The sequence below is a fragment of the Chiroxiphia lanceolata genome, chromosome 15, assembly GCF_009829145.1.
Source record: "Chiroxiphia lanceolata isolate bChiLan1 chromosome 15, bChiLan1.pri, whole genome shotgun sequence".
NCBI classification, from domain to species: domain Eukaryota; kingdom Metazoa; phylum Chordata; class Aves; order Passeriformes; family Pipridae; genus Chiroxiphia; species Chiroxiphia lanceolata.
In genome coordinates this window covers 7313093-7332912 of record NC_045651.1, presented here as the reverse complement: position 1 = coordinate 7332912, position 19820 = coordinate 7313093, and the positions used below count along the sequence as shown (strand labels likewise).

The 19820-nt window shown below is 47.7% G+C and overlaps 1 protein-coding gene across 6 annotated transcripts in view; it reads left to right on the top strand.

Moving 5' to 3' along the window:
- The first annotated feature begins 2540 nt into the window (after nucleotides 1-2540).
- The window catches only part of TCERG1 (transcription elongation regulator 1), a 29817-nt gene continuing 12537 nt past the window's right edge, over nucleotides 2541-19820 (top strand). Inside the window, exons 1-12 of one of the 6 annotated variants that reach the window (XM_032702642.1) lie at nucleotides 2541-2780; nucleotides 3526-3558; nucleotides 5448-5600; nucleotides 5756-5999; nucleotides 8554-8796; nucleotides 12372-12434; nucleotides 13670-13870; nucleotides 15140-15255; nucleotides 16388-16473; nucleotides 17466-17626; nucleotides 18444-18510; nucleotides 19471-19606. In XM_032702642.1, the coding sequence (XP_032558533.1) occupies nucleotides 2556-2780; nucleotides 3526-3558; nucleotides 5448-5600; nucleotides 5756-5999; nucleotides 8554-8796; nucleotides 12372-12434; nucleotides 13670-13870; nucleotides 15140-15255; nucleotides 16388-16473; nucleotides 17466-17626; nucleotides 18444-18510; nucleotides 19471-19606 (1728 nt within the window). In that variant the 5' untranslated portion in view covers nucleotides 2541-2555. Of the gene's footprint in view, nucleotides 2781-3525; nucleotides 3559-5447; nucleotides 5601-5755; nucleotides 6000-8553; nucleotides 8797-12371; nucleotides 12435-13669; nucleotides 13871-15139; nucleotides 15256-16384; nucleotides 16474-17465; nucleotides 17627-18443; nucleotides 18511-19470; nucleotides 19607-19820 lie in introns of all 6 variants that reach the window. The other 5 variants (XM_032702641.1, XM_032702643.1, XM_032702644.1 and 2 more) reach the window with 5 other exon arrangements.

Genomic DNA, 19820 nt, shown 5'->3' with positions numbered 1-19820 from the left:
GTGGAAGACAGACAGCCCCACTGTGTGGGGAGGATCTGAGCCACAGTGGCCAAAACCTGATTCAATCTCTGCCGTAGGAAAGCGCTGGTGAAGAGGTATGTGGGGGGCACACCTGGCTCCTTCTCTTCTCCCCTGGCAGAGTGGAGCAGGTGCTGTGCCCCTCACCCCAGGGGAAGAGCCAGGCACCAATCTCCATCTCAGAGGCCATGGAACAGGGAGGGCCACAGCTCCCCAGGCTGCTGCCACCCAGGTTTGGGGCTAGAACAGGCTGGGGACATGCTGGGATGGAGTGGGACACACTGGGATGGAGCTGGGGACACACTGGGATGGAGTGGGACATGCTGGAATGGAGTGGGACACACTGGGATGGAGCGGGACATGCTGGAATGGAGTGGGACACACTGGGATGGAGTGGGACATGCTGGGATGGAGTGGGACACACTGGGATGGAGCGGGACATGCTGGAATGGAGTGAGACACACTGGGATAGAGCCGGAAATGCTGGGATGGACAGGACATGCTGGAATGGAGCAGGATATGCTAAGATTGAGACAGGGACACACTGGGATGGAGTGGGACACGTTTGGATGGAGCAGGACATGCTGGGATGGAGTGGTACACGCAGGCTCCTGGGGGAGCCCCAGCACCCACTGACCTGCCCCAAATCCTCACAGTGGCAGCGACTTCAAGCAAAACCCACGAATAAAAACCCAGAGCAGCAAACTCACAAAGTGTGTGAGGGTCTCTGTGGCTCACCACCGACAAAGGGCCCCTTAGCACTCCCCTTATTTTCATAATTTAATAAAAGACAGATGTTTTTATTGAGAGCCGGAGAGGAACGGGAAATGCGGGATCACAAATCCAAGCCCGTTAGACACGGAAGAGCGCGGCGGCCCAGCGAGGCCGGTGCAGGACCCGCGGGGGATGGAGCTGCTCCAGCCGTCCGGGCTGTTCCTTTGCCAGGACGCCGGCGGGATCCAGGCAGTGTTCGATCCGCTGCCCCCGCCCTCGAGCTTCCCGTGCGGTGCGGCCGGCGCTGACTCCGGCGGGAGAGGGGTCCCTTCCCCGCCGCGGGGTCCCTTCCCCGCCGCGGGGTCCCTTCCCCGCCGCGGGGTCCCTTCCCCGCCGCGGGGTCCCTTCCCCGCCGCGGGGTCCCTTCCCCGCCGCGGGGTCCCTTCCCCGCCGCGGGGTCCCTTCCCCGCCGCGGGGTCCCTTCCCCGCCGCGGGGTCGCTCAGGACTCGCCCCCGCTCACAGCGCCCCCTAGTGGACTCCTGACTCCCCGCTGTAGGCCCGCTCATTGGCTGCGAGACCCTGTGACGTCACGGGGTGGGACGTCCCCCCGTTCGTCTCCCCTGGCCGGGCGCGCGCCACCGCCCCGGGCCCTGATTGGCTCGCGCCGTCCCGCCCGCTGATTGGGCACCGCGCCCCGTCCCTTCTCCCCCCCATCCCCTTTACGACCGAAAATCACTTCCGGGTTCTCCCCCGCGGGGTGTCGCGCCCCACGTGACGCCACCGTCCGCGAGCGGCGCGCGCCGCCCGCGCGCAGCCAATGAGGGCGCGCCCGGCTCCCCCCATTCAAAGCCGGCGGGCGCGGCGGCCAATCGCGGGGCGCGCCCGCCTCCGCTCGAGCTGACGGGCGTGCGGCGCGGCCAATGGGACGCGTCGGGGGCCGCGCGCGGGGGCGGGGCGGGTGCGCGCGGCGGCGGCGGCGGCCATGGCGGAGCGGGGCGGCGGCGGCGGAGACGGGGAGGCGGCGGCGGCGGCCGGGGAGCGCTTCGGCACCGACCTGCGGTACCGCGGGGCCGCGGGGCGGGCCGCACCGGGCCCGGGCAGGGTGGGGATGGGGTTGGGGCGCGCAGGGGCCGGCGGGAGCGCTCCCGCCTCCATTTCCCGGCCCCGCGTGCTGCGGGACGGGCCCTGTCCCCGGTCCGCGGGCCGGGGCCGCCCCCGGGCGCGTGTGCCGCGGGGGCTCCTCGCAGTGCGGACAGACCGTGTGTGTCGCCGGTCACCGTCTCGTAGCCCATGTTGTTCCCGGTCCCGGGGCGTGCCCGCACTGCTTTCGGGCAGTGGGAGCGCTCCCGCGGGGCAGCGCTGGCCGGTCCCTGAGGTGACGGTGTTTCCTGTCTCGGGTGCTCAGGGGCCGGGCCCTGCCGCGGGTCCCGTCCGCGGGGGACACGGGAGCCCCTGGAGCGGCAGAAGCGACCCCGCCCCGGGCACGGCCGGAGGGCCCCGGGACGGACCAGAGCAGCAGAGCGTGTTGAAGGAGCTCTGGCAGGTCAGGATGCGCTTCCCTGCTCCTGCCCGCCCCATCCCACCTCTGGGTGTCGGTTCCCGCTAACAGTTGGGGACTAATAACCTTGAATTGCGAAGGAGAGGAATCTCTTAAAGTAGTTGCAAGCTTAGCTTTACGCGCTCAAACTTGGCGGTTTTTTCACACCCATTTTTGTGTCTGTCGGTGTTTATCGCTGTTCACGGTCGCCACTGGTTTTCCCGCAGCCCAGCAGCGATCGGCGGTGACCCGTGTTCCCTGTATCCCTCTCTGTCTCTCCCCAGGATGGCTCAGCAGCAGGCGCTGCGGTTCCGCGGCCCCGCGCCCCCGCCCAGCGCGGTGCTGCGGGGCCCCCCGCCCCTCCTGCGGCCGCCTCCCCCCTTCGGGATGATGCGGGGACCCCCTCCGCCCCCCCGACCCCCCTTCGGCCGCCCCCCCTTCGACCCCAGCATGCCCCCGATGCCTCCCCCGGGGGGGATCCCCCCACCCATGGGGCCTCCGCATCTACAGGTAAGGAACGGGGGTTCTCCCGGATGGGTTAAGTGGGATTTAGGGATTATTCCTGTTTGTTTTCACACGTGGAAATGTCTAATTCTGGGCCACTGAATTCGGGAAGGACATTGAGGGACTGAAGTGTATCCAGAGAAGGGAATGGAGCTGGGGAAGGGTCTGTAGCACCAGGAGCATCTGAGGGAGCTGGGGGGGCTCATCCTGGAGAAAAGGAGACTCGAGGGGGGACCTTCTCTCTCTCTCTAACCCCCTGACAGGAGGGGGGAGCCAGGTGGGGGTCGGGCTCTGGTCCCAGGGAACAAGGGACAAGAGGAAATGGCCTCAAGTTGTGCCAGGGAAATTCAGGTTGGACATCAGGAAGAATTTCTTCATGGAAAGGGCTGTCAGACATTGGAAAGGCCTGCCCAGGGAGGTGGTGGAGTCACTGTCCCTGGAGGTGTTCAGGGAACAACTGGACGTGGCACTCAGTGCTCTGCTCTGGGTGACAAGGTGGGGATCGGTCACAGGTTGGACTTGATGATCTTGGAGTTCTTTTCCAACCTCAGTGATTGTGTGATTCTGTGGCAATTGTACAAAAAGGGACATTAAAATGGGTGATGGAAGCAGCGGGGCAGGACAGAGCACAAGGCTCAGATGTGGTGTTATTTACCACTGCATACCTGTGGTATGCAAATGAGCTGCTGCACAGCTCCTCGAGGCAGTGCTAAACCGATGGATGGTTTAAGGTCTTTTGTCTACTTTTCAGAGACCTGGACATTTTGGAAGGGACAAGACCTTTGTGAGTGAAAAATGGATTATTTTAATTGCCTTGTGGGGTGCAGTGCTGTTGTTTATTTGCCTTGTGGGGGTGTGGTGCCATTAGGGCAGTGTAAGTGCTCCGTGGGCTGAGGAGCTCAGTGCTACCACGTGCTGTAAATAATGGATTAAATCCACTACTTGTAATTGCAGTTTGAAGAACCAGCCAGAGATACTTTGGATCCCAGGCCCGGCTGCTGGTATCTCTGGGATTTCTGTGTTTCATTTACATCCTGAGGGTGCTGCTGCTCCCGGTGTCACACAGGGCTGGTTGGTTGTGCCAGGCTGGGAGCTCCACAGCTCCTCACCAGTGCCAGGCACAGCTGGGTGTCCCAGGCTGTGCCAGCACCGTGCTCTGCTCCGCCCTGAGGTGAGGGGTTCATGGTGGGAATGGGGAAGCTGTGCTCGGAGCAGGGCTCAGGATGTGCTGGGGCCCTGGCTATGCACCGGGCACCAACTGCCCTCATGGTGTGACTCCTGCTTTGGGGAAGGCAGCAGCAGTAGGTGAAAAGTGAGCTTCACTGTATCCTTCACACAGGTTGTAGAGCAGGAAAGCTCATTGTGTGGCAGGTGCAGATGGGGGGAGGAACAAGGGAGGAGAAGGCAGGCTGGAGTTGCCTTGAGGGGTTCATGTATTTGTACAGAAGGCTGTCCATGCACTCTTGGCTTCCTTTATAGTAGTGTTTTTAACACAAATAAGTGTTTCTGGTTTGGTACATGGATTTAAAGAGCAGTTTAAAATACCGCTCTTGGAGCAGAAAGTTGGATCTCGGGGAAGCTTCCAACAAAAGCCAAATGCAGACAGAAGCCAAGGACATGGCAGCACTGGCAGCTGCCAGGGGCACAGCTCCAGTTCTGGGTGCAGGGGTGCAGCTCAGGGCCTGTGTGTGCAACTTGGCACTGAGCCACCCCCTCCCTGTGCCACGGGATGTCCTGGGCTGGCCTGGCCCCAGCAGAGCCCTCGGGGTGTCCAGTGAGCATTCAGCTCAAGTGTGTCACTGGAGAGCAAAGCTTCTGAATCACAACTTCATTTAGAGCTGGAGTGATAGAGGTAATTAGGGCTGTAGTTGTAGGTGTTTGCAGAGTAAGTTAAAAGAGCTCAGTGAATTTTGTCAACTGTCTTTTTATAGGGAAGTGTTTGTTGTACTTGTGCACGGGGAATTTCAAACAGCACAAATGAACAAGTAGAATAAAAGAACTGAATGTACTTTGAATTACAGACAGGTGTTGAGGCTTTCAGGTAACTGTGGAATGCAGGGCAGGTTGGGATTTCTTATCATGAGGCAATAATGAACATGTAATTACATCTTTTTACTTTTAATTGGCACTAGTTAGAAATTTAGTTAATGGGAAATTGAAGAATATAGTGGATTGTAATGAAACCCACTGCTCAGCTGTGCTATCAAATTGGGCCCTTACTTATAATTTAAATTTTTTTAACATTTCTTCCCTGGGAGGGTCACTGGGTAACTGTTCAGTGGGGTATTTGGGTCACAGGTGGGGATGTCTGAGCAGAAGCTATTTGGGAACAGCTCTTCCATTCTTTTTCTTCCTTGCATTAAGATATTTTGTCCTTTTCAGGAGAGGACTTTTCTTTCACCACACTTCTCTTCATGTCACCATTTTCAGATGCATTGGTGCTTGCATCTCAGAAGTGAAGTGCTGGCAGCTGTTCTGCTGTAGATGGGGGGGTTGGCAGGAGGCACATTCCCTGAGCTGGGAGCACTGGATTGTTAGAGAAGCTCCCAAGCCTGGCAGAGTTATCCTTACTGCCAATGTACTGTCTGTTGATGCTCTAAGAAAGGGAAACTGCTTGGAAATTATATTGTTGTTGTTGTCATTGTGATCATTATTGTTATTATATGCCTTTAGAGACCACCATTTATGCCTCCTCCCATGGGTAGCATGCCACCACCTCCTGGTATGATGTTCCCTCCAGGAATGCCGCCGGTCTCCGCTCCGGGAACACCAGCGATGCCCCCAGCTGAGGAGATCTGGGTAGAGAACAAAACTCCCGATGGGAAGGTGAGATGGGTGCCAGGGTGGTCCTGCTGTGAGCCCCTGGCCACGCAGTTGGGCACTGAAGCCACGCTCCTGGCTCCCCCCGTTCCTTGCTGTAACACTGGAGGAGCTGGGCCGCCTGTGGCCGAGCCGTGGTGACGGGGCCGCTCTCCCCTCAGGTGTATTTCTACAACGCGCGGACGCGCGAGTCGGCCTGGACGAAGCCGGACGGGGTGAAGGTGATCCAGCAGTCGGAGCTGACGCCGATGCTGGCGGCCCAGGCACAGGCCCAGGCCGTGGGGGCCTCCACCCCCACCACCAGCAGCCCTGCGTCCGCAGCCTCGCCATCCACCTCCTCCAGCACGCAGTCCTCCACCACCTCCACCACCACCACGGCCACCTCAGTGTCCCAGACCAACTCCAGTGAGTACCCGGGGGTGTCCCGGACCTCGCGATGGGGGGAGCAGGTGGTGGGGGTGCTGCATGGGGAATGGCAGCAAAAACTTGGTATCCAGGAGAAGGTTGTTTCAGCATGAAGTGGAGTGTGAATTTAAAGTACAGTGTTTAATCCAGAAGGACCTTGCATGCAAACCTTTTTTCCCCCCCAGTCTCAAAGAGTTCTTCAGGTCTTTGTATATTTTTCTCCTGCTGTTATCACATCATCTGAGAGCTATTACGCATCTATTTCCTTTTGACTTTAGATAGAGCTGAACTGTTTTAAAGGTGTTTCAAAAGAAAAGTTGACCTGAGGTAGGAGTTTAGTTCTAGCAGTTTCCTGGTGGTTTTCTCCATGGCATGTGTTGCTGTAGGAGGTTGGGTTTCTGAGAGCTGCTGGGCTGTGAGTATTGGTTGATTGCAGAATAGAGCTACTTTGGTGTGTTACTTTTATTAGTATTATTCTTCTGCCTAAGCCTCCTCAATTCCTATTTTCTAGAGTTGCACAAAGAGGAAAAAGAAAGTCCTTAGAGCCATTATCGTTCACTCATGACGTTTGAATAATAGTCTGGAGATTAGTGCTGCTTCCATGGGCTGAGCCTTTGCTTGTAAGGGTTTCCCAACTGAGGGAAGGGAGCTGAATTTACACAGCAAGCACATAATGCATGACTGTGCACCAGCAGTGTGGTTGGCACTGCACTTTGTCTCGTGTGTGCTACCCAGGAGCCTCGGGTGCATCTTGACAGAGAGGTGTGTTATGTGCTGTGGGTCTGTTTGCATGTGAGTGTGTCAGCAGCAAACTGAGTGAGGTCACTCCCTATGTCCAGAGCGAGGTGTGTTGGGGAGGGAGCAGATCAGAGAGCATCCTGTCTGCATGACAGACAGGCAGCACTGGTGCTGAGCAGGGATCCAGCACTGGGACAGCCTTGGGTGTTGTAGCTGCTCTGGCTCTGATGTGTTCACTGAGCCAGGCCAGAGAGTGTGCAGGAGATGAACTGTTCCAACTCCAGCAGGGAGTAGAGTTGCAGCCTCTGGAATTGGTCTTTTCCCTGTAACAGGGGAGACAAATCAAGCTTAACTCGCCATTTAGCCCAAACTTCAGAATCTGTGTATGAAAAGGAGTCAAATTTAGGTGACCCTCAAATTCTGTTTTTGTTGAGGCCATGGGAGGACACATCATTAGAGCAGCAAAGAACTTGTGTTGCTCAAAGCATTTTAGGGCTTTTGTTTATTTTGAAAGGTAACTAAGTACTGTGTTCAGCAGCTTTGTTGAGCTATGGTCTGCTCTAACCTAAGGGTTGTGCCCAGTAACCTCGGGTAGGAGGTGAATGTTAGCTCCTGAGGCAATGCCAGGCTTGGGAGAGCTGATCCTGCTTTGGTGACAGCACTTTACACACCTTCTCTGAACTTAAATTTCCTAATATCGAACGCTGAGAATCTCTTTCACTTCTGCCTGTTCTATCTGCTAAACTTTGTCTTTGCTTTCAAGAACTGTTACTGTTGGTGTCTGTGCCTAGGTGATGAAATTTTATAATTGAAAATAATTTTATAACTCTCAGAATGTAAAAAATACTGGGACTTCTGGCTGAGCTTCATTCTTGCCTGGTACTGATTTGACTTAAGTCTTACAAATCAAATACTGACTGTCTGCTCTGTTTCCCTAAATGTTAGGCACTGCTAAGAACTTTCACCCTTTCTGAAGTGCTTAACGAAAGATCAGAAATCTTTGTTTAAATATGCTAATACTGTTATGTTATTTGGAATGTTTCTGGTAGTGTTAAAAAATGCATGGTGTGCCCATTGGAATATGGCCATAAATTGGTGTGGTTTCTTTTTTTTTTTTTCTTTTTCCTTCCTTCCCTGCACCAAATCTCGCAGAGTGAATCTGAAGTTTAAGCAGACTTGTCTGTAATTCCTGTTGGCCCATGCTGTGAGGTTGTTTGCTCCCAGTTAAGGACTGGTTTCAGTCATGCTGCAGGGATGATGGAACTAAATGCCAGTCGTGTGTTTTCCCACTGGGAGGCACTGAAGACCAAGAAAGTTCTTGCAGCTGCTGAACAAAAGTACTTTCCTTTTCCTTACTTATTTACACATATTTATTGATATTTTCCTGTTCTGGGAATGCAGCCCAGCATAGTTTTAGGCAGACTGCTCTCATGCAGATGCTGCTGTTAAAAGCAGAAACTGTGTTCACGTAACACAAGGACAGTCTGTTGCTATGGGAAACTCTCTGTAACCTTCCTTTTCTGTTTCTCTGAACAGGAATACAGAGTAGAACCTCATTTCAGGCTGTATTTGTCCTTTGCTACTGCTATAGAGACTTGTTAGGTGCAAAGAATGGGACAAAGTGAAATTGGAAATTGACTTTCTGTGTGAATATTTAATGTTCCAGAGAAGGCAAAGTATTTTTTGTCCAGGAGTGTCTTCCTGCTGGTTATACCGAGCATCTCTCTTATATACCGGGAAACAGAGCGCCAGTATGTTTGCAGCAATATATTGCAGTGTCTAAGATACAAGGTGTTCTTTTGTGTTTTTTTATCAGCACCTACCACACAAGACCAGACCCCGAGTTCGGGTGTTTCAGTTGCCACACCATCAGTCAGTGTTTCAACCTCTGCTCCTTCTGCTACACCTGTGCAGACTGTACCCCAGCCAGTCCCACAGACATTGCCTCCTGCAGTTCCTCATGCAGTACCTCAACCAACTGCAGCAATTCCTGCTTTTCCACCAGTAATGGTACCTCCATTTCGTGTCCCCCTTCCTGGCATGCCTATTCCACTTCCAGGTAAATTGGCAAACTGTAATTGTCTTGTCTGCTACATGTCCATGTTGTCAGTTGTTTGCACTCATGTGTCCACTGTGTACAGAACTTGCCTGGATCCTCTCCTCAGAGTATTTCTGAAAGAATTCAGGGTTAGCAGACAGACTTTTTAATTAACAAAGAACATAAAATTTTTTGACTTCTAGTTCTTTGCTATTCTTAGCAGAAAACAGCTGCATTTAAACATATAATGTTTAAATGAGAATATTGAGCGCTATATTTTACTAATTGCAATATTGCTATAATTTTTTTCACTTGCTTGATTTAGACCTTAAGTCACAAATATTTACTAGGGCATGGATGAGCAGGAACAATTACCATGGAAATCATGACCCAGTGATGTCAGGTGTTCCCAGTTCTCTCAGGCTGCAGCCGTCAGGTACAATGCTGAGTGTTGAGGTGTGACCTGAGGACCAAGATAAGGCATTCAGGGTGCCAGGATGTTATTCACAGGCTTTAGGTTTAAAGACCACTGAGAATGAATCTTAGGTGGCAGCACAATGCTTCTGGGTAAATCAGTTTCCTAAGTTTTTATGAAATATTTAGATACCTAAGGAAGGAATTTTAGGCTGGGGAAATGTTGGGCTCACTTGCTCTCTGTAGTTGCTGCAGGAGGTCACTAATGCCACTTAGTGCTTACACACCACGTTTCATTTGCGTGGATACAGTTGAGTTCCTGTTCTAGTACAAAATCGATGTGTTTCAGTGCACAGTAGCACTAAACATACACCACGAGCTGTCGATTTGGTGTTGCAAAGGAAGGTTGGAGACTGCAGTTGTATTGGATCCAAGCTGGTTTCTGATTAAGAATGACAAAGAATCATCACTGTGTTTCTAACTCTTGTACAAGCTGAGGGAGGTGACCTCCCTGCTGTCCTCCTAACGCAGCCACCCAGTGCATGTGGAGGGAGGCCTTTACCTTCCATTGAATTGGGTGGATGTAAAGTAACCCTTCAGAACACTCCTTTGCTAAGGGAAATAAGCCTGAAAGCAGTTACAATGCTGACTGGAAGAGAGCACCAGCTTTTAGCTGCCCCTGGTTTTAGAACAGTCTTTTAGAATAACTGAGCAAAGCTACTTTAATCTGTATTGGCCTGAAAAGGAAATCGCAGTGTAGGACTCGTTTTAAGCCTGGAGACAAATGGAACATGATATTCAAGTCTGAACAAGAAATGGATAAAGAGTAGAGGGAGAAGTCCTACATATTTGTGAGGAACAGTAAAGTGGGTTAAGCCTTAGAGGTGGGCAGCTGAACATGCTGAACTGTGAATTCTGATTCCTTGCTGGCAAGGTCAGCATGGAGTGAAGGCTCCTTACACACCTATGAGGGATAAAATCTATTCAAGTGTGACCTGTCAGGTAAAGTGGGGATGGTCAGAGCAGTGGAGAAGAGTGCCAGTGGAAATGGAGACACTGGGTATGTGCCTGGGTTGGGCTTTTTTGTAAGCTGTCAGTCAAAAAGTTTTTGGGAGTAGTGCAGTACAGGAGCAAAGGCAGAGCAGGAACATCGATCTCCTGAAACTCATTTTTGAGAATTACTTTGTTTAGAACTTCCCTGATAACAAGTGTGGGCTCTGACCAATTCTCCCAGTGAGCTGGGCTCAGGTGGAACCCACAGCATGTAGGAAGAACACCTGACAGCAAAGTGCTGCTTCCACTAGTGGGTCTGATTTGTCAGTTCACATGATTACAGAGTGAAGTCTTGTCCGCTTTCAGCTAATTCTGACTGGAGTTGGTTGTGAGGGTTTATAAACACTGTAAAAGAGAAGGAAGCCTTTAAAAGCTTTCACAGTAACAAGAAACAGAAGAGAAGTCAAAATTACTTCATGACAGTATTGGGTGAAGTCAGAAGGTCTTCTGAAGGTTAGACTGTAGATGTTTGGAATGTTCAGCACTAGGTATGGTGTCAGCCAGAGGATTTGAAGTTAGAGGGGCAGAGGTGAACAATGCCACTGTCTAGTAATTTCAAAGTTAATCTCTGTTACACTGCAGTAAGATGGAGCAAGGGAAGTGTTGATTAGTGATATCTCATAATCTCAGATCTTAAAAAGTAAGTCTGCTTTCTCTCAATTCCTATGTTCTAAGTCAGTTTTATGTTTGGGAATGACCTCGGCAGAGGAAACAGCTTGGGTGTTTGCTCAGTCTTACCTGTGCTGCAGCATCCCTAACTCCAGCACCCTGCAGATAGTGGTGTTTATACTGACCCACGTTGGAGACATGCTGTAACTTCCTTAACAAAACGAATTTGCAGATCCACTGTCAAGTACACAACATGACCACCCCCCCCCCCCCGATTCAGATGAACAGTCAGTGCTGTTTGAGTCAATGTTTTTATGTCTCAATTTATAAGTTTTTAATAAAACTAGTTTGGGATTCTCTCATTGAAATTATTACTACAGAACATTACAATTCTAATCCTGTCTTTTTAAATAAATTGACAGTATTCGTGTATGCTTTCCACACTATATCTCTAATGAACAAATCCAGAAATTACTTTGGTTATAAACACAGGGGTTTAATTTCACTTTCCACTGGAGCATTTCCACCTCAGTGATGAATTGAAACCCTTGAAGAGGAAGTTTCTGGAGTATTTCAGTTTCTGAGCATCCAGACTGGACCAGCCAGAGAGAATTTCTATAGTTGCCTTCTGCACCTAAAATGGAGGTTTTGGAAATGCATTCCCCTCATCCCTGTCTAATTTCCCGCTGAATTTTGGTCTGATCAAAGAGGACAAGCTACTTTTTCTCTTTGTACCTTTCTGTGTCATTTCTTACTGAACTGGAGAGCAGACCAGTGCATGGTGCCCCCTTTCTGAGGGCGAGTTATGGCTTTTAAAGTATTTTTCAGCTTGTCCCATTCTTGATAATCAAAAATAAAGAAAATTTGGGCTGCCCCTGTGCTATTGCAGCTTTGTGTACCTCTGTCTGCAGCTTCATTGCTTTTTACCCCCTTTCTTCCACCTGCAGCCTTTCTGTAATGACCCTCGTACCCTCAGCTTTCCCTCTGGGTTGCACTTGGCTGTCACTCCGTCTTGCTGCTCTGAGTAGTTCAGATCTGTCCTTCCAGCCTTTCCCTGCTCTCTAAGTGCAGCAGCAGACTGAGGACAGCAAAGCCTGTGAGTTTCACTGTGCTGCTGCTCCCCATGGGTCTGTCCCAGCAGAGGCTGCCTGTGGAAGCAGCCCCAGTAATGGGATATTTTCCCATGGTGCTGCCCTACAAGGAGAGCTGCATTCCCCCTCAGATGAACTTAAACCCCTGAATCTTCGCTGAAATACCTTTTTTTCTTTTTAATGACATCCCAATAACTTGCTAAACAGCTGGTTTAACGTAGGCAGAGACCGTTGCTGCAGCTTAAAATTAGGTTTTTATTTGATCTGGCGTAAAATGTTGGAGCAAAAGTAATTCACGTTTTCTTGCTGGGAGGCTCCCTCCCTGCCAGCTGCAAATGGCATTCCAAATTGTGGCAGGAAGTCCGTAGCACCCCGTGGTAGCTGACATCCCATGGCAGCTTTCCAACATGCTTCCTATCCGTTTTGCAGGTGTAGCAATGATGCAAATAGTCAGCTGCCCGTATGTAAAGACAGTCGCTACCACCAAGACCGGTAATTTCCAAACCCATCCTAGTTCGTTTTGTCTGTAAGTTGGCATGGTAGTGAATGTGGTTGTTTCTTTTATTTCTTTATTTGCTTCCCCACTTGAATGACTATATATTACTTTATTTTCAAAACCAGTATAAATGCAAATATCATATTTGGCCAGGAAATAACTTCCCAAATAACTGTTAGTGTCAGCTTATTCTGTACCCAGACTCCCGTACCAGTTTTCTGTAACCATTGAGTTCTGTAATGACTGTGACTCTCATGCCCATACTTAGTTCCTAGTTTCTTGTGTGGATTTTTGTTTTCCTGCTCCACATGTGCAGTGGCTGGCTGTGCTCGCATGTTGTGTGCGTGTCTGTGCGTCTGAGTGTGAACTTCCATATTTCAACTGTGGATTTAAGAACAGTCACTCACTGAGAACACGTTATTGCAATGTGTAATGTGTGCTTTTCCATTATTTAAAACAAGACTTTTTCAATGTCAAAGGCTCAAATTTATGATACTGTAGTTCCAATCCTATCCAATTGGTTGTTCTAGAACTTGTCGTTCCAAATCTGTTCATTATACCCAGTTTGTTGGGATGAGTGGAGAGATAATAGGATAGTGCAGCATTCTGGCTTTCTTATCTTTGGATATTTGCTTGCCATTTTACTTTAGGATTTCAATAAAGTGGGTTTTTTTCAATCAGTTTGCAGTACTAAACAAACCCAACAATCTGATACTATTTCATTCTTATCAGGTTCTGTCGAAGACTCTGAATTAATGCCACTATTTAAGATTTATCAGAGTTCTACTCTTTATTCTATAACTCAAATTCAAGCCACTGTTGCCTTTTTTTAAGAGCAATAGACTATCTCTTACAGTGATAGCATAATTAAGAAGTGGAGTAGACTTAAAAAATAGTTATTTGCTACAGAGATCTCGTAAAGACTTTTTTAATAAATAGAGCACTTAATTTTGAAATATAAAAGCAAATGTCTGAAAGCTAACAGGCTTTGTGCTCTGCAGAATTACACATTAATTAAAATTAAGAACCATCTGATTTGCCTGGGAATGGGCATTACTGATTGCAAAACACAGGAAGGAAATTTGGTAACAATGCCTTGCTTTTCCAATTTAACTTCGAAAAACAATCTCTGTCTGTTTCTATGGGTTAAGGTGGTAAGTTGGGTCCTGCTTTGTCACTTACTGGTTTGTTTGTTTGTTTTTTCCTTTTTTCCCTCTTTCCCTTTGCCCAGGAGTCCTGCCTGGCATGGCCCCCCCCATCGTGCCCATGATCCACCCGCAGGTGGCCATCGCCGCCTCCCCCGCGACGCTGGCGGGAGCCACCGCGGTGTCCGAGTGGACGGAGTACAAAACAGCAGATGGAAAGACTTACTACTACAACAACAGGACTTTGGAGTCCACATGGGAAAAACCCCAAGAACTGAAAGAAAAAGGTACTTTCGGTTTGGTTTTTGTTGGTTTGTTTTTTTTTTTTACTATGGCAGCGTACCGGGAACATCGCTCGGACCTTTAGTGATTGTGTTTGAAAACGTGAGCAGGAACGTTTCTAATCCCTGATCTCCCTTAAGAATGTTTTTAAGTTCTAATTGTAAGTATCCACGTGAGTTGGTCTTGAGTCTGAAAGTTGCAGTTTGTTTCCCACTGTACTGTCAGAGTGTTTGGTTCTAGAGTTGCTCCTAAATCCTGTGCCCTGGGTAAATGCGTGTTCCTGTGCCAGTAGAAAGTGAGTACTTCACGTACACATGTGTTTGAGAAGGTTCCAGTTGCAGATAGAAAGGGAGGAGTAAAGTCAGTTATTCCAAGGGCTGTAAACCAGGAAAAAATGAAGATCGTTGGGCTGAATTTCAGATCTTCAAGAACATATAAACAGATTTGGAATATGAAGTAACATAATATCATCTCCCCCTGTCCACATCCCTACATTGTGTTCCACTCATCTTCTGTGACATGTGTTCACTTAAACACTCTTTAGATCCATGGGGGCTGTCATATGGGGGGGGAAATTTTTCTTGTGTCATAAATAAGAAGGAAGGGGCAAAAATCCTGTGGCTTTTATTCAGTTTATGAAGTCTTTTAAGAACACAGATCCAAATAGTTCTGTCTTTTATTTTCTCCTGAATTTTTAGTTGCAAGAAATCTTTGCTTAGGCAAATGCAGGACACTTACACTGTTAGTTCAATTAATGCCCATCTTCTTAATAATTCAGAATAAATAATAGGTCTTTTAACTGAGATGAAAACATCTAAGACAGCAGTTTTGCTGAGAAAAGATTATGCATTTTATGCTTTTTTGAAATGAGTGCAGAGGAGTCCCTGGGCGATTCTGCATTAATTGTCTCAGATCTTTCTTTTTTTTTGTCCACAACATTTAACATCTGAAAGTGGTCTTCAGTGTTGCACTGTTAGTTGATATTTTTATTGGTGTTTCAGCATTCCTGTTGGGGTACCCCTTAGTCAGCTTTTTAGTATTATAGCTGCCTCACAATATTTCATTTTCCAGTGCCAAGTAGATCTTGGCACAGGAGATAACCATGACTTTATAAGCAGACACTGCAAAGCCTAAGAGGGACAGAAAGTGGTGAGAATACATTCAAAAGAAGTTTTGGGTTGGTGTTGTGCTTGGAAAATTACACCAATAAAAATAAATTTGTTGTGGTTCTATAATGATTCCTTAATACTCAGGAAGAGTCTATCTTTATTTAGAAAAAATGGAAGAGAAGGTCAAAGAGCCAATTAAAGAACCCTCGGAGGAGCCTTTACCAATGGAGACAGAAGAAGAAGAGCCAAAAGAAGAACCTATAAAGGAACTGATAAAAGAGGTAAAATACCTTGAACCCAGTAGTCAGTCTGGCCACTGAGTCCCACATCCCACAGCTGTGGCTGCATGTCAGCCCAGACAGGTTGGCAGGAGCCATGGTTAATAATTTGAGTTCTGAAATTCTGTAGGGGATTTTGAAAGCCTTCCTTTTTGAATTCAGACCTTTCCTTTTCCCATTATTTTTTTTACATAAGGAAAAAAGGTCATTTAAAAGAAAGATACAGAGTATGTGAGTTAAGAAATTAGTAAGAACATGGGGCAAAAGTTAGCTCATTACATAGATGTGGTGTTCTCTCACTGATTTTAAGAGAAAATGAAACTTGTCCTGAATGTTTGAAATATTTAATAGCTTTTTCTCTATTTCTTTACTTCATTATTTTGAACAGTTTGACACAAAGCTCACATGTTTTCCATGTGCTGCAACTGCTAAGTTTAGGCTGTTAGGAACATTTGTCCTAGAATGTGTACTGTAGTGTTTTCAGTAAACAAAAGTAACTTCTTCCTTGGAACATGTTTTGTTGTGCTGAACAGGATATTTCTTGAGGGTGCTAAGGGGTGTTTGAATAAAAATTAAAACTTTTATCCTGATTTCTGTGAACTTCAATGTAGTTTAGTAGGCAAAAGCACAGAATTCAGTGTCTGGGTTTTGTTGCCACTCCACCCTGTTTACTTCTGAGGTAGTTGCCAGTTTCTGTGGCAATAACCTAAGCTTATTTCTGCTGCAGAGGTTATTGCAGGTTTTCTCTGTTTCAGACTCTGTGTCTCGTTTTTAAATAAACGCATTTTAAGAATAAATGAAAATTTGTTTGTCAGAAACCACACCCTTGCCCCTGTATCCTGGCCTTCCTGGATTTCCAGGATTCATGCAGATCTAGGAAGGCATTTAAGTCAGGTTTTGCTGAAGTCAAAAGTTAAGAAAATGCTTGGAGGTTTTGGAACTGATGTTTTGGAGTAGCAGCTGCTGTTGTAATTCCAGTGCTTCTGTTCTGGGCGTGGATGAAGTGTCACTGTGAGCTGCTTGTCAGCACAGCTTCAAAATACGTTTGCTTGTTTAGAACAAGTTAGTTACTGTATAATAAATAGTTAGCCAGCTGTCATTGCCTGATCCTCTAACTTATTTTTTCCTTGAGGAGCCAAAAGAGGAAGAAATGACAGAGGAAGAGAAGGCAGCTCAGAAGGCCAAGCCGGTTGCCACCACCCCTATTCCAGGCACCCCATGGTAGGTGGCTGCTGCTGTGGGACTGACAGGGCTGGTCCTGGAGCCACCAGGGGGGCTGCTGGGGGGGTTAGAATAAGTGAGAGTGTGCAAAGAACCTGTACTTGGTGTGCTGCTGTCCCAAACAGCACCATGTTCCTCCAGCCAGCGCTGCTCACACGGTGCCAGTTCTCCTGGTGCTCAGTGTTGGCTCTTGTGCCACTCACTGCCTGCAGTCCCACTGCCAGGATTTCATATCCCAGCCCATTCACCTGCCACTGATTCCTCCTGATCTGGTATGATATACTGGCCAAAAAAAAATCCTGGGCTTCTCTTGGCCTGTGCCTTGGGAAACAAATAGCTGCAGCTGCTGGCCAAAATAAGCTTTTTTTTTAACTTAGCCTAGAAACTGCTCAGGTGCCTGTGTGGTGTCAGGAGGGTGACTCCTGCTGTAGTGTATGTAAATCATCTCTATGTGTTTTCATGACAAAGGTAAAAATCTTCCTGATGGGAAAGTGATATTGTTTTCATTTTTGCAATTTAGCTATCGCTGTTTTTTAATAATGCTTGATATTTAAAACTGTCTCCCTTTAAATTGCCTCTGTGGTTTTTTTATCCCATCACATACAAAAATCTGGCAAGATCCTGAGGTTGCTTTTTCTCATAGTCTGTGGGGCATTGAAGAGATGAGGTAATTTTATCCCAAAATCTGATTCCACTCTCTAAAACGTTTTTCCAGAGAAGAACTGAGTCTCCTCTTAAAAAGCTCCTGATAAAAAGCACTTTTAAAATTGCATTTCCAGTGTCAAATTTCAATTACTGCATTTTCAAATCTGCCAGCAGAGAAAAGGAGCAGTTCAGGGGGTCCCAGCTGGGCAGTAGGAATGTCTGGCAGTTGTGCAGTCAGTGTAACCTGGGTGTGTGTGTGTGGCCATTGTGCTTCAGTCCATGAACATGGTAATGGGCACATAGTGAGTGAAGACAAGGTAATCTGAGCCCTCCTGTCCCATCCCCAGGTGTGTGGTGTGGACAGGGGATGAGCGTGTGTTCTTCTACAACCCCACCACCCGACTGTCCATGTGGGACCGACCCGACGACCTCATCGGGAGAGCTGACGTGGACAAAATCATTCAAGAACCTCCTCACAAAAAAGGAATGGAAGAAGGAAAAAAACTTAGTAAGAGCAATCTTGTTGCCATCTGTAGGAAGCCTGAGTATAACTTATCACTTGTTTTGTGTTGATTTCCATAGCTTGTAACATTTAAATAAGTGACAGAATTGTAAGGACACACTGAAAATATGTGTAAATGTGCATTGTAAGAGGCTGGTGGGAATGCAGATTGCAGAGTCCTCTGGGGAAAAAAACAGCCCATTTGAAGAAAGTAGATGCTAACAAGGTTAATTGTTCTGTGAAATGCCAACAGGCTGAAAAACCCCACAGTTTTTACTGACTAAAAAGAGGGAATGTGTTCATTTTATAAGCAAGAGGCCAGAAAAGATTGATCATAATGTACGAATGGGCTCTCACAGAAGAGGAGTTAACTTAGAGACCATCAACCAGAGTAGAGTTTGGAAACAACTGCCAAGAACAGAGAACATTCAAGGAGCTGCTGAGATGAGATTTCTCTCTGGCCTGAATTCTAGTAAATGGTCCTGGGATGACATGTGGATTTGGTAGCCGGAGGAGAGCAAAGTGCAAGTGTGTAATCAGGAGTTCCAAATGTGTTTCATTAGACTGTTTAGCCTGAGTTGTTTTTCCCTGGAAATAAGAGGTCAGTGTTTGTCATTTTAAATCCCGAGCTGATCCCAAGTCCACTAGTCCTGCTCCCCAAATTCCCCGGTGTAACTCCAAAAGTGACTGAGAACCACGTGTCTCCCATTGTGAGAACACGATTGCTGCACACATTGTCCTCAGTTTGTGCACGAGCCTTCACTCGTAAATTACAAACCTTTCATCAATACAGAATCTAAAGTGTTATTGAAATCTGTTACAGTTAGAGAAGAGCACGAAGCTGCAGAGGAAGCAAACGAAGATGAGCCTATTAAAATAAAAAAGCGCAAGTAAGTTTTTGCTTTTTCAATTCCAAGCAGTCTGTGTAGGTAAAATAACTGAAGTTTGTAACCTGAGATGTGTATGCTGTGTCCAGCAGAGCAGAACAGGAACTGAGAGGGTTGGGGAACACAATCATCAGCTTTCTGCTGCTCAGCAGCTCAGGTATTTGATATTTCCCTGAGATAGCTGAAACGTATGCAGAGAGGAAATAGCATCTCTTTTGGAAATAAATGGTGTAAGTTGGTGAAACCAAGGAATATTTTGAGTGCAGTTTGTCTTAAATAACTTGCTTCTGTTGTTTGTTGATTTCTGGGCACAAGACTTTGTTGCTATGATTTTCATAGTGGTTTCTCTATTTTCACTCTGTTACAAAGGTTTAAGAGTTTGGTTTAGGTCCTTTGGTCTGGTTGCCTTTTGGAAGTGATATATGTGATATACTTACACTGTTTTGCGAGTGGTTTTGCCATGTTATTTGTTATTACATGTCATGTATTCTTAAGGACAGTCATGGAGCTGTTGGCAGTAAGGTCTGGTTGTTGTTTGGGGTGAAGGACCTTTGCTCTTAATGAACCTGAATCAGCAAACAGCTCACTTGGCCAGAAGATTGTGTGGTGTTCCCAATCTGAACAAACTCCTTTAGTGCCTTGTGGCCCTGAAGAGGAGATCAGAAGATCAGTGCTGTTGATGTAAAATCTGCTGCACGTCTGGCAAGACCTTTGAATGCAGCCAGGGTGTTCTGATGGCTTGGAGTCATTTGTTGGCACTGAAGTTATTTGGAGCACCTTGGCTCCTGAGCTCTCAGTAGGAAAGCATTCGTATCTATGTCTGAGAATGGGTTTCATAGACTGTAAGCCTGTTCTTGTGGAGCAATGGGTGATATCCATCCTGTCCTGGCACGGTTTGTTTTTTGACCTACAGGGCTGACGTTGTGCTTCTCAAATTACGCTTTATGTTTGGGTTTTTTTCAGGAAAGATGATATCAAAGACATCGATTCCGAGAAGGAGGCTGCTATGGAGGCTGAGATTAAAGCTGCTCGGGAGAGAGCCATCGTCCCACTGGAGGCTCGGATGAAGCAGTTCAAGGACATGCTGCTGGAAAGAGGGGTCAGAAACCTCTGTGTGTGTGTGTGTGTGTGTGTGTAAGAAGGCAGAGGTCTCAGTTCTTGGTGAATTCCAAAGCTGCGATGTTTTTGTGTAAGGAAACAATCTCGTCCTTCCTCTGATGAATGGATGCTCTTGGTACAAGGCTCCAGATTTCAAAGAAAGATACAATTACAGCACAGTTTTGATTCCTTAGTAAGTGAAATGAAACAAGGTC